At 36.8% G+C, this 13,616-nt stretch overlaps 1 protein-coding gene across 1 annotated transcript; it reads left to right on the plus strand.

Moving 5' to 3' along the window:
• The first annotated feature begins 8,267 nt into the window (after positions 1-8,267).
• Positions 8,268-10,083, plus strand: LOC130742776 (thioredoxin-like 1-2, chloroplastic). The gene is made up of 4 exons (XM_057594905.1): positions 8,268-8,744; positions 8,832-9,014; positions 9,415-9,579; positions 9,807-10,083. Exons 1-4 carry the CDS (start codon positions 8,532-8,534, stop codon positions 10,044-10,046), a joined length of 801 nt encoding a protein of 266 aa, XP_057450888.1. The 5' UTR covers positions 8,268-8,531; the 3' UTR covers positions 10,047-10,083.
• Positions 10,084-13,616: the final 3,533 nt, after the last annotated feature.

Below are 13,616 nucleotides of genomic sequence, written 5' to 3' on the forward strand. Positions count from 1 at the left end.
TTATGTGTTGCTAACTTCTGATAGTAGTAGTTCTGAAACGATGCATCTGATTAGCAGTATTTCTGACAGCTTATGTGTTGCCAACTTCTGAAGGCGTTATTTCTGAAACGTTACGTCTGATAGTAGTACTTTTGATCTGTTGCTGCCAGCTTCTGATGGTAGTATTTTTGATACTATGGTGTTCAAGCTGTTCTATTTTGGTGTCATCATGTGCTTAGGCTGTTTGTACTTCTGGTTTTGTGTTTGTGAGTATTTTTGTTCCAACTATGTCTTCTGAAGAATGGTAGTTGGTTGTGTAGTTGCATCAGTTGAGGGGGAGATCTGACTAAGGGGGAGAATTGTCTCTCTAGTTTTTATCCTCTCTGATTGTGAGTTGTTTTAGACAAAATTTGACAAAGGGGGAGATTGTTGGAACATGTTGCCATGCATTTTGTCAAAACAACCGATTGTCGAAGCAGATGCCGTGGCATCTGATCTCGTGAAGCTAGGGCATCAGTCCTCAGCTTGTGTTTCTGTTGTGGGCCCTCTGAAGATTTGCTGAAGATATGTTTCAGAGTTACTTGAGGAGCAAGTAGCTATTCCAGAAGGGTTTATTTGTTGGGTTGTTATTTGTTGAAACAATCTTTGTTAAAAGATTGGTTTCTATCTTTACTTGTGCAATAAGAAACCGAATCTATCAAGATTGCGTTTTGAATTGCTGTTACTGCAATCTGTTTCTTCAGCCCGTGCCAACCCTAAAGCCCATGCTACCGCTGCTGAAGTCTATAAAAGGATGAAGACCTAAAACATGAAGGCGTCGAAGCTGATAGAGAGAGATCGAGTGTTTTAGGATTTGTTAATTGTGCTTTGTCCTTTGTTGGTTGTGAATCTGTCTTTGCTCACTGATTCTATAAAGCAAAGAGAGATTTTGTGTGTTTGATTGCGTTCAAACTTTACTTGTTTATTGTGTTAACCAATCACTGTGGCAGTGATTGAGAGAAAGTGAGAGGGGCTCTCATACTTAGGTTGAGATTCTAAGTAGAAATACACTGGGTAGATTAGGAAGTGAACTATGAACTGAGTTGTTCATGAGTGTCTGTAATTCCTGAATCTTGAGATAGTGGATTTCCTTTCTTTGGGTGCAAACCCTCCAGACGTAGGTGAAAGTTTTCACTGAACTGGGTTAACAATTACTGTGTGTTATTGTTTCTGCTGTTAAGTTTTGTTTTACTGTAAAGCAGTTGTCGAACCTCTCGTCCCAGCATCGTGCAGGACAATCGGATCAGAGGGAACCTGAATTAACAATCAGCAACAATCAATATATCAAAAAGCTACAGAAAAATCCACCAAAACCCAAGATTTGGGCACGGTCGAGAACACCATTGCTCTAGGGTTCTCTCCTTTTTTTTTTTTGAAAAACATTTTGGCCATCATCTAGGCCATTGTACAGCAGCAAGAGATCATGCTATTCATCATCATAATCAGCCCTATGCATACAATACAACACAGAATTTGTTCTAAGCAAAAACATGGCAACATAGTCAAATTTTGGCAACTATGGTAAATAAGCATGGCATCAAGCTTTGATCATGTTTGTGGCTGCACATATCAAACACCCTAAGCATGCTTTCTACCCTCAACCCTCATACATCATCAATCTAACCAGATTCAGATCATGGATATGCTAATCAAGAAAACCTTCAACATAAAGGATCATAGACACTACCCACTAGATCCACCCCTTACCTTAGTTGTTGGGTTTGAAAAGATGAAGGAATGGTGATGGAAGAGATGATTGAAAGAGCCTTCTCCTTGCTGCACTTTCAGCCTAGACTTGATCTCCTCCTTTCTCTCTTGACCTCTATTGCTTTTCTTCTTCTTCTTTCTTTCTCTCTAGCCGCCACCCTCTCTCACTCTCTTGCTCTTGATTTCTTTCTTTTTTTCTGAATGTGTAAGTGTGTAATGAGAATGTGAAGTCAGGTTTCTAACTTAGCCTCTTTAGGTTTCACAAAAGGTGCAGAATTTTCCCTTTTTGCCCTCAAACCTCACGGCTAAAGCAAGCTCATGCAAGGGCATTCACAATATCACTAATTTTGAATGGAGACAAGGCATTTATGGCTCTTCATTTCCCATTAACCTCTTGTCTAAAAACTGATCAGCCTTGATCATGAGCCATAAACCCTCAATCGTTTCCCTTAACTCATGCGAATTAGTCAAACAATCAATCTCCACTCCACCTCCCTTCACATATTCGGCCATAACCCTAATTCTTGGCCTGCAAGCAACTCAAACTCATTCATCTTAAAGTCCTTGACCTTATAAATAATTATTTCCTATCCCTCGAGTATTATCACTTCAATATTGATAAGACTAAACACTCAAAGCATCAAGGAAAATTCACAATACATAAGCAAGTCACACTTTATTATTATTTATTCAAAAATTACTAATTTTATTCATCAAAGTAGGGTCTTACAAAAAGACATTGGTGTCACTATCAAATTACCATATTTTCACACCAACAGATAGAAGTTTAGACATATGCTACCTACTAGATGTCAAACTACATCCTTTCGGCAAAAGGTTCGCATCAAAAAGTACTATGCATTTAATGCTTCTAACTCAAGTACACAAAACACAGTGGTAAAAGAATACTTGTTATGCCTGAAGAGGTCGTGAAAAAAGAATAATCAACAATGCTTGAAGAGGCATGGACAATAATACTTGTAAGGAGATGTAAGACCCAACTTTTTAAGTTTAGAATAAGTGAATAAAATCCTATTCACGATTAGGGCTGAGGTACCGTGAAGGGAAACCTGAACAAGAGTTTATCAAATGAAATAAATTTATGAAGGAGGAAGTTCAGGAAAAGTCTAAGGATTGTATCAAAATCGATAAAAGGTATAGCACGATCGATATACGCTTAAACCTAGGGCAGAAACCCTAGTAAATAGCTAGTTTACGCGTAAAGTCACGATGGAAACTAATTCCAAAAAATCTTCAGAGAAATGTTAGAACTTCTCTTATTCCATATATAACAAGCGTTTCAAGGTGAAACCCTAGAATCTACGAACGTCCGATTCCAATCCTCGGAAGTTTGCCGAAACTAAAACCCTGATAGCTCAAGAAACCTAAAATCAACCGACGATGAAGACTTTTTCTATTCAGAGCTTCAAATGAATATTCCACACGCGTACGCCCATTTCTCTCGATGATTTCAATCTTTCTTCAGAAGGAAGTTTTCTCTTCCGACATCCACTGCAAAAAGTAACTTATCGGGTAAAATAGTTTTACACCGACTTTGCATTAGTCACCTAAAATACAAGGAAACCTCTGTTGAGTTTTGGAATTCTGTCACCAAAACCTATCTTAGAATTCACGGAGAATGAAGCCGGAAAAATAGGAATCACTCTTATATTTTTATTTTAACTCTATGAGTTAAATCCTCCGATATCCAAACAAATCTGTACCGGTTTACAAAATATCTTCTCAAAATATCTTTGATAAATATCTATTCATCCTTATCCGATCTTTGATAAATATCTATTCATCCTTATCCGATCTTTGATAAATATCTTCCATTTCATTCACTATATATATGTGTAACTTGAAGAATGAAAAGAAAAAAAAATCTCACCCAAAAACCCACCCAAACCCGCGGCCAAGGAGGAAGGAGGAGGAGAAGAGTTTTTCGCCGATTCTTGCTTGATCGTTCCATAGTTCGTTGCTACGCGTAGGTCTCAAGGTACTGATGCTAATCCTTACTTCTGATCGTAAATTCTGCCGCTTTTCTCTATGCTTTTCTGCGCTCTAAGTTTTGAGCTTTTTGCAAAAATATCCATATAACTTCATCTCTCTATCTAAACTTATTCCCTGCGTGCCCATGAGCATGTTTAGCGGATTACATTTCGCCGATTCTCGCCGAATTGCCGCCGAGTTTCAATTCTGCTCATAATACCCATTTTTGGCTAAAGTTCCAACCTTTGGGCTTAAAACCCTCGACTGAGCTTAGCGTTAGTAAGATTAGTCGTCATAATCGTCGTTAGTATCAACCCCATCCAATTTGCTTTTCGAAATTTCAGTTTTGAAATTCTGAGCTGAAAATAATGACCAAAATACCCCTGCGACAGTTTTCGATCCGATAATTTTTCCGAGTTTAGATTCACCTTAGTTACGACTAATGATAACCTAGGAACCAAGTTTGATCGAAGAAAAATCGACACACACAATTACCATGTGTGGCCGAGAACACGCTAGGAGGAGCAAGAAAATTCTTTTTCAAAAACTTGTCCTTTCGCGCTAGATTATCGTATCTCGGAGTATATACTACTTCGTGTAACCTTAGTGAGTATTGATTACTGAGTTTCTGATAGTTTTTGATGGAATTCTGTGGTTTTACTCTAAAGGTTCTTTCGAAGAATTTCCCGAAGAACAAGGAGCTGATTGGGAAGGAGTGTTAGAAGAGAACCCTGGAGAATCTACAGGTGAGGGCTTCTCACTGAACTATTAGCTAATGCTTTAGGTGTCGACGTATTCGACTTGATTTACTGTTTATGCACTTATTTGTGTTTGACTGGGAAATGTTTTCTGAGGCTTCGGCTGACAATGATGATTATTCATCTATTGACTGTTTTTGAGTTTGAATCACATGCTATGTACTAAATGGTTAATCTAGGATGTGTGATATCTGCTTTATATGCTAAGTGCTATGTGGTTATTCTTGGATATGTGATATATGTGACTTGTTTGTTGACTGTGCTGATTTAACTATGCCATAACACATATATCTGTGGTACTGAGGAGTGAGAATAACGGGCAAGTCATGCCAATTTTTATGAGAGTTTTGGAGAAAGTTTGACAGGACGAACGGAGTTCGGGCCTTGTTATTGATTTAGTGGATCGAGACATTCTCTGGGAATTACTTGGGATTATGGGATCTTTGAAGACTCATAGGAAATACGATAAGACTAAAAGGAAACTATTTTTACAAGGAAAATTCATAAGATATTAAACAACCTCTAAACCTTTAAATAATGATAACAATCTCGGATGCAAGCTTAGGATTGAATATTAGTTTTGGAAAAGGAGAATTGTCGTCGAATCCAAGTTATGGGAGAATTGTAGGTTTCTGAGTATGTTGATACTCCTTCGCTCTTTGAGCAGTTTGTTTAGCCATCCAAGGGATGAGCCGAGAAGCTTCACTGAGGCGTGAGACCTTGTGAAAGCGTGAATCTTCACTGAGGCGTGAGACCTCGTGAAAAGCATGGATCTTCACTGAGGCGTGAGACCTCGTGAATAGCATGGAACTTCACTGAAGCGTGAGACTTCGTGCAAGTGTGTAAATTCACTGAGGCGTGAGACCTCGTGAAAGCATAAAACTTCACTGAAGCGTGAGACTTCGTGATTGTATAAGACTCCACTGAAGCGTGATACTTCGTGAGAGCATTGATGACTCGAAGAGTTATCGTGAGTGGTTGCACTCTTTTTATGATTAATTGTATTTTGTCGCAAAATCGACTTTTACCTTAGGGTATTCTTTTTAGAAACATTAAGTTATCTAGAACACGTGGCGACGTGTCGAGTGAGGTCGAAGACGTTGTTTGGCTAATCACGTTGCATTCATGCACACATTTTGAGGTTAATACACGGCGTGATACCAGACCTCGGTGGATTCCAAAATGGTCATAAGACCCGGATTTCCACGTAAGAACACTGCGGTGATTCTTAGTAGCAGACGGAAATGGCAGACCTTCGGGTTCACTGCTGATCTGACTACACTTTGTGTGGTGTAAGAGACACGCGAGCGGAAATGGTCCCACCGTTGCTGGTGCTAGGATTGACTCGTTGATGCCCATCCGTTCCGGAATGCATTTGGTTAACCGGCATTGCATTTCATGCAACATGCATACTGACTTAGTTGCTGAGTGTGATTGATAATTGTTAATCCTATTTGATGCATGTTAATTGTCATTATTATCGTTTATATTCATTGTGAAATATACAACCCTAGGATGCTATCTCTAACTTATAAGCCTAAGTGGCTACTCCTTATCTTTACCTATTGGATTTATTAATTACATAATTCTTTGGAGTTGACCCTCGCGTCTTCTGTGTGTGCTTTGGCGGACTACGCCCTTTGTCAGATGTCCATGGCGGACTGATTCACGATGGTTCACCCTTCGGGGGGACTAGGTTCGAGATGCCGGAACAGGAGCGCATCGCGGTAGCAAGAGGAGGACGGATGGTGTACATAGACTTGGTCGTTCTGGATTCAGATTCGGACGACGATCACGCTAGCACGTAGTTCTGAGCGCTGGTGTGAGCTCCTCGAGATAGGATTAGTGTAGGAGTAGGGTCGTAGCTCTGACCGTCATTGTTTCTTTTGGGAACAGGGTAGTTTCCCGCCTATAGCTTTTTGTGTGGTTTCTCTACGGGAATCACAGAGAGTTGGTTGGGTTAGGAGGTCTTGTTTTAGGCCATCTGGGCTGACTTATTCTCATTTTTGAGGTTTGTGTTGCGGACACTTAACCTTTACTTTTGGTCTATACCTTTTGCCTACGGGCGTTACCTTCTGTTACTTCCCGTCACTGGAGGTTTACTCGTGACGTGGTTTGCTACTTACAGCGGGGGGCTGTAATTATTTATCGTATATTAGTTCTGTTATCTTTTGTCAGGGAGTTTTATTCCTTTCAGCCTTGCTTATAATATCAAAAAAAAAATATTCACGTTTTTCCGCTTAAACTTTCTTTTTGGTTACTAAAGTGGCACCACCGAAATCGGGGTGTTACAGGAGAAGTCTTTATACTAGCATAATGATATCTTGGTATAGCCAATGATTAGATGTAACCCTATCGTTCTAGAGGTGAACCAGGATAAAAATGATGGTGTCCCTTGATTCTTTCTCTATACTCACTAATCCACTGCACAAAACAATACCAACGCAGGGGACAATACTTTCAATCGCTTGGAAAATCATGTTTTTAGATAGCACAATTCAAATCCCCATTTATTGTGCTACTTGTTATTATCTCAATCTTATATTCAAGGACATTTAATCGGTCAATCATAATTTCATATTTCAATTGTAAATCATAATTTCAAGTCTCATTCTCAAAGTAAATATTGTATTTCCAAATTATTTTTTTAATAAAATCATAATTTACTTAAATACTTTTATTAGGATGAATTGGACCTATTTTCACATGGTCTTTTATATGTAGTATTCTCTAGAGTCACGCACCATAAAGAATTAAAAATCCTCATTTACGCTAGTGATGACAACAATTCTCATAGTGCTTCAAATGCAGTTTACAAAGAAGTCTTTCGCAATATCATATGAAGAAGATCTTTTTACAAGAAATGTGCAACAATATATGCTCTCAATTTTATTCTCAATGTAATTATTTCAATTGCAAAAGAAAACAATATATGACTATTATTAGCACATACATGTCACTTTAACTCCTTGTAATAAACTATTCAATATATATATATAATTGAGCATTTACGAAATCAAATACAAAAGATAACATAAAAGTTTTAGGTTCTTTTAACCCAAATACATGAAAAAACAGACAAATTTATGAATTCTTAGATCTAAAATAAATTAGGTTCTTTTAATCCATAAAATATCTAAAAAACACAATTTTTTAAAAAAAAAAACACACACATGAATTTAAAGTGAAGATGTTTGCAAGGGTGTAGTTCTTAGCATTTCCAATGGTAAAGTTCTTAGTTCTTAGTTCTTAACTCAAAGAAATAAGAACTTTGCATTGGAGATGCTGAAACACTTATAATTATTTATTTATTAACAGAATCTCACACGTGATATTACGTGGAACAACTCAACAGCCAAAATGCAGGTACTGCTCAAGATCGGTACTGATTTCCTTAATAAATGCAATAGATAACGTGGATAAGGATCATGTTCTCGTTTTTAAAAATGAAAATGGATAAAGTTGAATTTTTACATTTCCTGTTTTTCACATTTTCTGGCTTTTACAAAAAAATGTACGACCAATAACACGGTTGAACATAATTATATAGTTGAGTTTTTTAAGTATCTAGTTCGAAGTTTATGCTTGAGAAATGTATATGAAAAACAAGTTATTTGAAGAGATTACAGAGATATACTTAATATATTTATTTAATGTGATATCAGAGTTTTAAAGACTAATTTTATATCTATACCAACAGTAAGATATAGTATCTTTGAAAAAAAATGGACAAAGCTATTGCTCATAAGAGAGACCCCACCAACCACATTTCCATTTCTTTGTTATAAGTTTGGAAACAACCACCAATATCATCACTCTCCTTTTGAGACTCATCAAACCGTTCACAAGAAAAAGCTACACTTTTTGTCTGTTCAAAGCCTGCACTTTTTATCCATTGAATAGAAGGAGATACTCTTCTGTTGGCTCATTGTTTATTTCATAAGCCTTTGAACATTCTTGGCATCTTTCAGAGCTGAAATCTTGGTTTAATCCTTGAGATCCATGATTTATCTCATGATCTGAAGTTGACAAGACTATCTTTTATTTTGAGTAATCATGGCATGCTCCTTGAAGAGTGTTTTCTGTGTTCCTGAATTGATGAATGAGAGCATGGTTTTGGGGCTTTGTCCCTCAAGACATGGCAAAGCAAAATCAAGGACTACTTGTTCTGTTTCGAGTACTGGTTTCATGGGAAAATCCATTGCTCTTGCAAATGAAAAAGGCTCTGGGTATTGCAGTTCTAGAACCTCTAGAAATGCCCCTATCATGGTATGTGAGGAAACTTTTGCTTTCTGTGTTTTTTACTTAGCTTTTTGCTTCTTTTTCTTTACATTCTATTTCAATCCTTTGTTTCAGGCACAGTCATCAATTTGCATTAGCAGAACTTTGAAGTGGTGGAAAAAGAACCTTAAGCCTAATATGATTGAGATCCATTCAGCGCAAGAGCTTGTGAGTTCTTTGCTCAACGCTGGTGATTCATTGGTTGTGGTGGATTTCTATTCACCTGGCTGTGGTGGCTGCAAAGCACTCCACCCAAAGGTATTCAAGTGATCTTCAATTTGCAACAATACTTACTGTCTGTTTGGATCATTATTGTTACAACTGATTTTGGAAAAATTGATTGTGACAAAATTATTTGAGTGATTTTGGCAAAATTGATTTTAGTTACTTGAGTTGAAATGAAAGTAATTTATGTTTAGATATATTTATGAAAAATGGTTTTCCAGAGTTATGTTGTGAAGTTTTAGAATTGATTATTTTCAACGGAACTGCTTCATCTAATTTCTACCAAAATTGATTATGGGATTAAAATCATTTCTCTGAAATGAGTCTGAAACGTATATATTGTCATCCAAAATTTATTCAATACTATCAGAATTGATTCTTAGGTTTTTTAAGGCAGAACCAAACAAACACTAACCAAGTTTCATGTGTTCAGATCTGTCAAATTGCTGAACTGTACCCAACAGCAATCTTTCTGAAAGTAAATTACGAGGAGCTGAAAACTATGTGTCAAAGTCTGCACATTCATGTTTTACCATTCTTCAGATTCTACAGAGGAGCTGAGGGTCGAGTTTGTAGCTTCAGCTGTACCAATGCAACTGTAAGAATCTGATTAGAAAAAAATCATTTATTTTCTGGTCACGTGCATGTTATGTTTGGAAACTCGTTCGAAAATCAAATCCAAAATCATGATAGACAAAAGCAGAAATTTAGGGAAGTTGCTTCTGTCTACCAACATTTTAAGTTCACTATAGTTTTTGAACGAGTTTCCTAACCTGCACTCGTTTTTCTCAGATTCTAACTTTTAATGATCATGTTATGCCACAGATCAAGAAATTTAAAGATGCCTTAGCAAAGCATGGGAGTGAACGCTGTAGTTTAGGCCCTGCAAAAGGCTTAGATGATTCAGAGTTGAAAGATTTGGCTTCAATAGGTGAAATATCATCAGTAAATTCACCATTACTATATCCAATGAAAGGGAAATTGTTGGAGGATTTGGTTCTAGAAAACCATGATTTTTCTGGTGCTTGGAACATGGCAAGTAATCATGCATTGAATGGTTTATAAATTATAAGCTATAGCAAATAGGGTATTTTTCTCACCATACCAGGGAATGAAGATTATAATGGAGCAAAGAAGCTCCCATTGCAATTGTTTTCCTATGATATTTTCTGATTATTTTTTTCATTTTTCAATGTAAATTCTATATTTTTTGGGGAAGGGTATCATGAGGGGCTCAACTTGTATTTTACCATGGTTGGGATTGAGCCCTGCAATTTACCAAGTGTCAGTGGAGTAATTTCTTCCAGATGCCATATTAATATGCCCTATCTTAAGATGACTGCAATTCATTAAATCTATATAATTGTTGCTGGCTACAGACTTGTCTTCAAATGAAGTTTTTTCCTGAAAGCTTAAAAGAAATATAGTTCTATCAATGAATGGGAGGTCTACCGCTTCAATTAATTGGTAGGGCATAGTTTCTGTTAAATTCTATAAAGTGATTGTCTAATTTTGAAAACGAACTTGCTTCTTCAATCATGTGATCCGTGTGGCATAGGTATGAGTTTGGCATTATGTGATATTGGGTGAGGCACCTTTTCCTCTATTAATGTAAAGAATAAATCAATAAAACATTTATTTTAGATTTTGTTTGAATTTTTATTGAGACCACAGGTAAAAAATGGGTGGTTAAAATAATTTTATTTAAATAAGGGTTAAATATGTTTTAGGTCTCTAATATATAAGACCACATCCAAATAGGTCATTAGAAAACTATTTTATGACTTTGCATCATTGACAAAAAATAATAATTCAAATGAGAATAAATAATGTCATGGTGATTACATGGTCAGTCTATGTGGGCTTTTCACATATTTTGGTCATTCTAAAATTTCCAATCATTTTTTGTTCTTTTCCTCCCATTCCCCCATCTTCCTCTTCTTCCTCCCACTTAACCTCCACAACCACCATCTACCTCCCATCCATCCATCACCTAGCCCCCACCTCTGCCTCCCTCTCCCCCTCTTTCCCTTCTTTTTTCTTACCTCCACAACACCTTCCCTTGCTCCAGAATCTCTTCTCCAAATCTTATGCCGTAACAACTACACCATCAACACCTCCCCTTTGGAGGTTGTTGCACAAGCCTTCGCGATTTTATTCATTTTCTCATTATCGTAAGTGGTTGTTGAAGGGAAGAAAAGTGTCTTTGCTGTTGTTGAATTTGTAAGGTTATTTCTCTATCAGTTTTAACAATGACAAAAGGTATAGTTATAAAAGCTAAGTAACCAAAAAAAATTTAAGTAACCAAAAAATAAAAAACTAATGCTCTTATGCCACTCAAAATCTTAATCGGAAACAAGTATAAGAGACCATACGATAAGAAAGAATGAAAGAAAAACCAATAACAAAACATGGTCCTCCTATAACATCTATTCAATACTATAAAAGCATAAGAGGGGAAACCAAGACCTACAAAGTCATGTCATTTGAAGAAATATTTAGAAGACCAAGCAAGTGAAAGTCAAGAAGACAACACAAGTTGAGCTGATAAAAATACAAGCTATAATATGTACTCAAGATACAACGACTCTTCCATCTCACAAGCTTTAGAGTTAAAATTTGTTACTTCAGAAACCAAGAAGCAAAGGACTCTGGAGCTAAAGGATCATGTGACAAAGAATACATCAAAATTCATTGACTAAGCTCATGCATCTTGAAATACTCATCGTCTAAAGCAGTATAGTTCAAAGAATGCATGGAAAGAGTGAAAATGCCAAGTACACTGAAAGTCCACACCGACACAACAGATCAATTTACAATTGGACATACTCCACAAGGCACTAGAAGCAAGCTGGACTTTCTCAAATACATCTTTGACAAGAGACTTGTCAACATAGCTATCTTCGAAAAGTAGAAGCACTGGCTGCATACGCTTCCTAGGATACTGTTCACTTCACCTTCTTGGGAAGACTCATCCTCTGAAGCTTGATGATCCAATTACGTACAAGAAGGAGGGGTTTTGAATTGTGTCATTCAAAAACTTTTAGATCCAAACGATGGTTGATGTATACACGATGGTCTGAGTTGTTTGACGCTGCGGATAAACACGAGTAAATGAAAGAGACAATAACGCATCAGCTTTTATCCTGGTTTACCCCCATAATGTTAGGGTTACATCCAGTCCCTGGTGTAAACCGAGATTTCACTAAGAGCAAGTTCTAAGGACTCCTCCAAACATGTATTCTTTAGTTTGCCTCCTCAGGCAAGAGTATTCTTTAGCAACTGCCTCTCAGGCATTGAGTATTATCGCATCTATTTCTGAACTGTCTATCTATGTATTAAACTTAGTAAATTAAATTTAAAAAATTATTATGTACTTTTTATTTAAAAGGACCTATCATTATGATATCCACCTCAAACACAAGATATCATCTTATTCTTATCGTATCATGTCGTTATTCAGTGCTCATATTATGTCCTGACTCCTAACCACAAAACGGGTCTTTAGTGTCATTTAGAGCATCTCCAATGCAAGGTTCTTAGTTCTTATTTTTGAACTAAGAACTAAGAACTAAGAACTTAACCATTGGAGGTGTTGACATGAAGTTCTTAATTCTTAAAAATAAGAACTCAGTTCTTATATAAGAAGTTTTGCTTTTTGAATTTTTAGCTTAAAATATTAATTATTTCTCTCTCATTCAAATTACTTTATTACTTTATGAGTTTTGTTTTTTACTTTATGAAAATAAAAAGTATGAATAATGTGGTTGGTGGGACCAAATGAATAGTGGTAAGAACTAAGAACTAAAAACTCATGGTTGGAGCAAAATTGCTTGAGAATTACTTAAGCACATGTGGCAATACGGGCCCACATGAATAGTGCTAAGAACTAAGAAATAAGAACTAGCATTGGAGATGCTCTTAGAGACACATAAAGTAGTAGAATATGTAATTTAGGGGTGTACAAGACCCGACCCTACCCGCCAACCCGTCCCGACCCAAGCCTTTAGGGCTGGGTTCAACCCGGCCTGATCATTAAAAGAGACCGGGTTCAGGTTGATCTTTGAGTTACCCGACTTCGGGTAGGGTCGGGTTCGGGTTGACACTCGGGTCAACGTACCCGGCCCGTCCCACATATATATTTTATAAAATTTTAATTTGTTATAATGATTAAAACGTGATACATGATGCTCAAATTTATCTTACCATGTAGATGAAATTAAAATGTTTAACATTTACCTTATGAATTAAATAAACGTTGGTCAAACTATGAACACTTTCATGCTCTAACAAGAGAAAATCATGTGTGTGTATTATGCATATGTGAGACAAGTGAAGAAATGATCAAACAAAATGTAAACCTCTCAAGTGCAATAGATTATGAAAGAATTGGATCCTTTCAAGTTATTTCTTCTAAAAAATAGTACCAACTTATAATTCTTTTAGTATGTTATTATCTTTAAATCTTACAATTAGTATCAAATAGTGTAAAATTTATTGTCCCTCGGGCCAACCCGGTCCCGTCCTACATAGACCCGTCCTAAATTGGACCCGCATAATGTCGGGTTGCTTCGGGTCTAGGGACGGGTTAGGGTCTATGAATTGGCCCGATCAATATTTAGAGCCGGGTTAGGG

Source organism: Lotus japonicus, chromosome 1, assembly GCF_012489685.1.
Source record: "Lotus japonicus ecotype B-129 chromosome 1, LjGifu_v1.2".
Lineage (NCBI taxonomy): Eukaryota > Viridiplantae > Streptophyta > Magnoliopsida > Fabales > Fabaceae > Lotus > Lotus japonicus.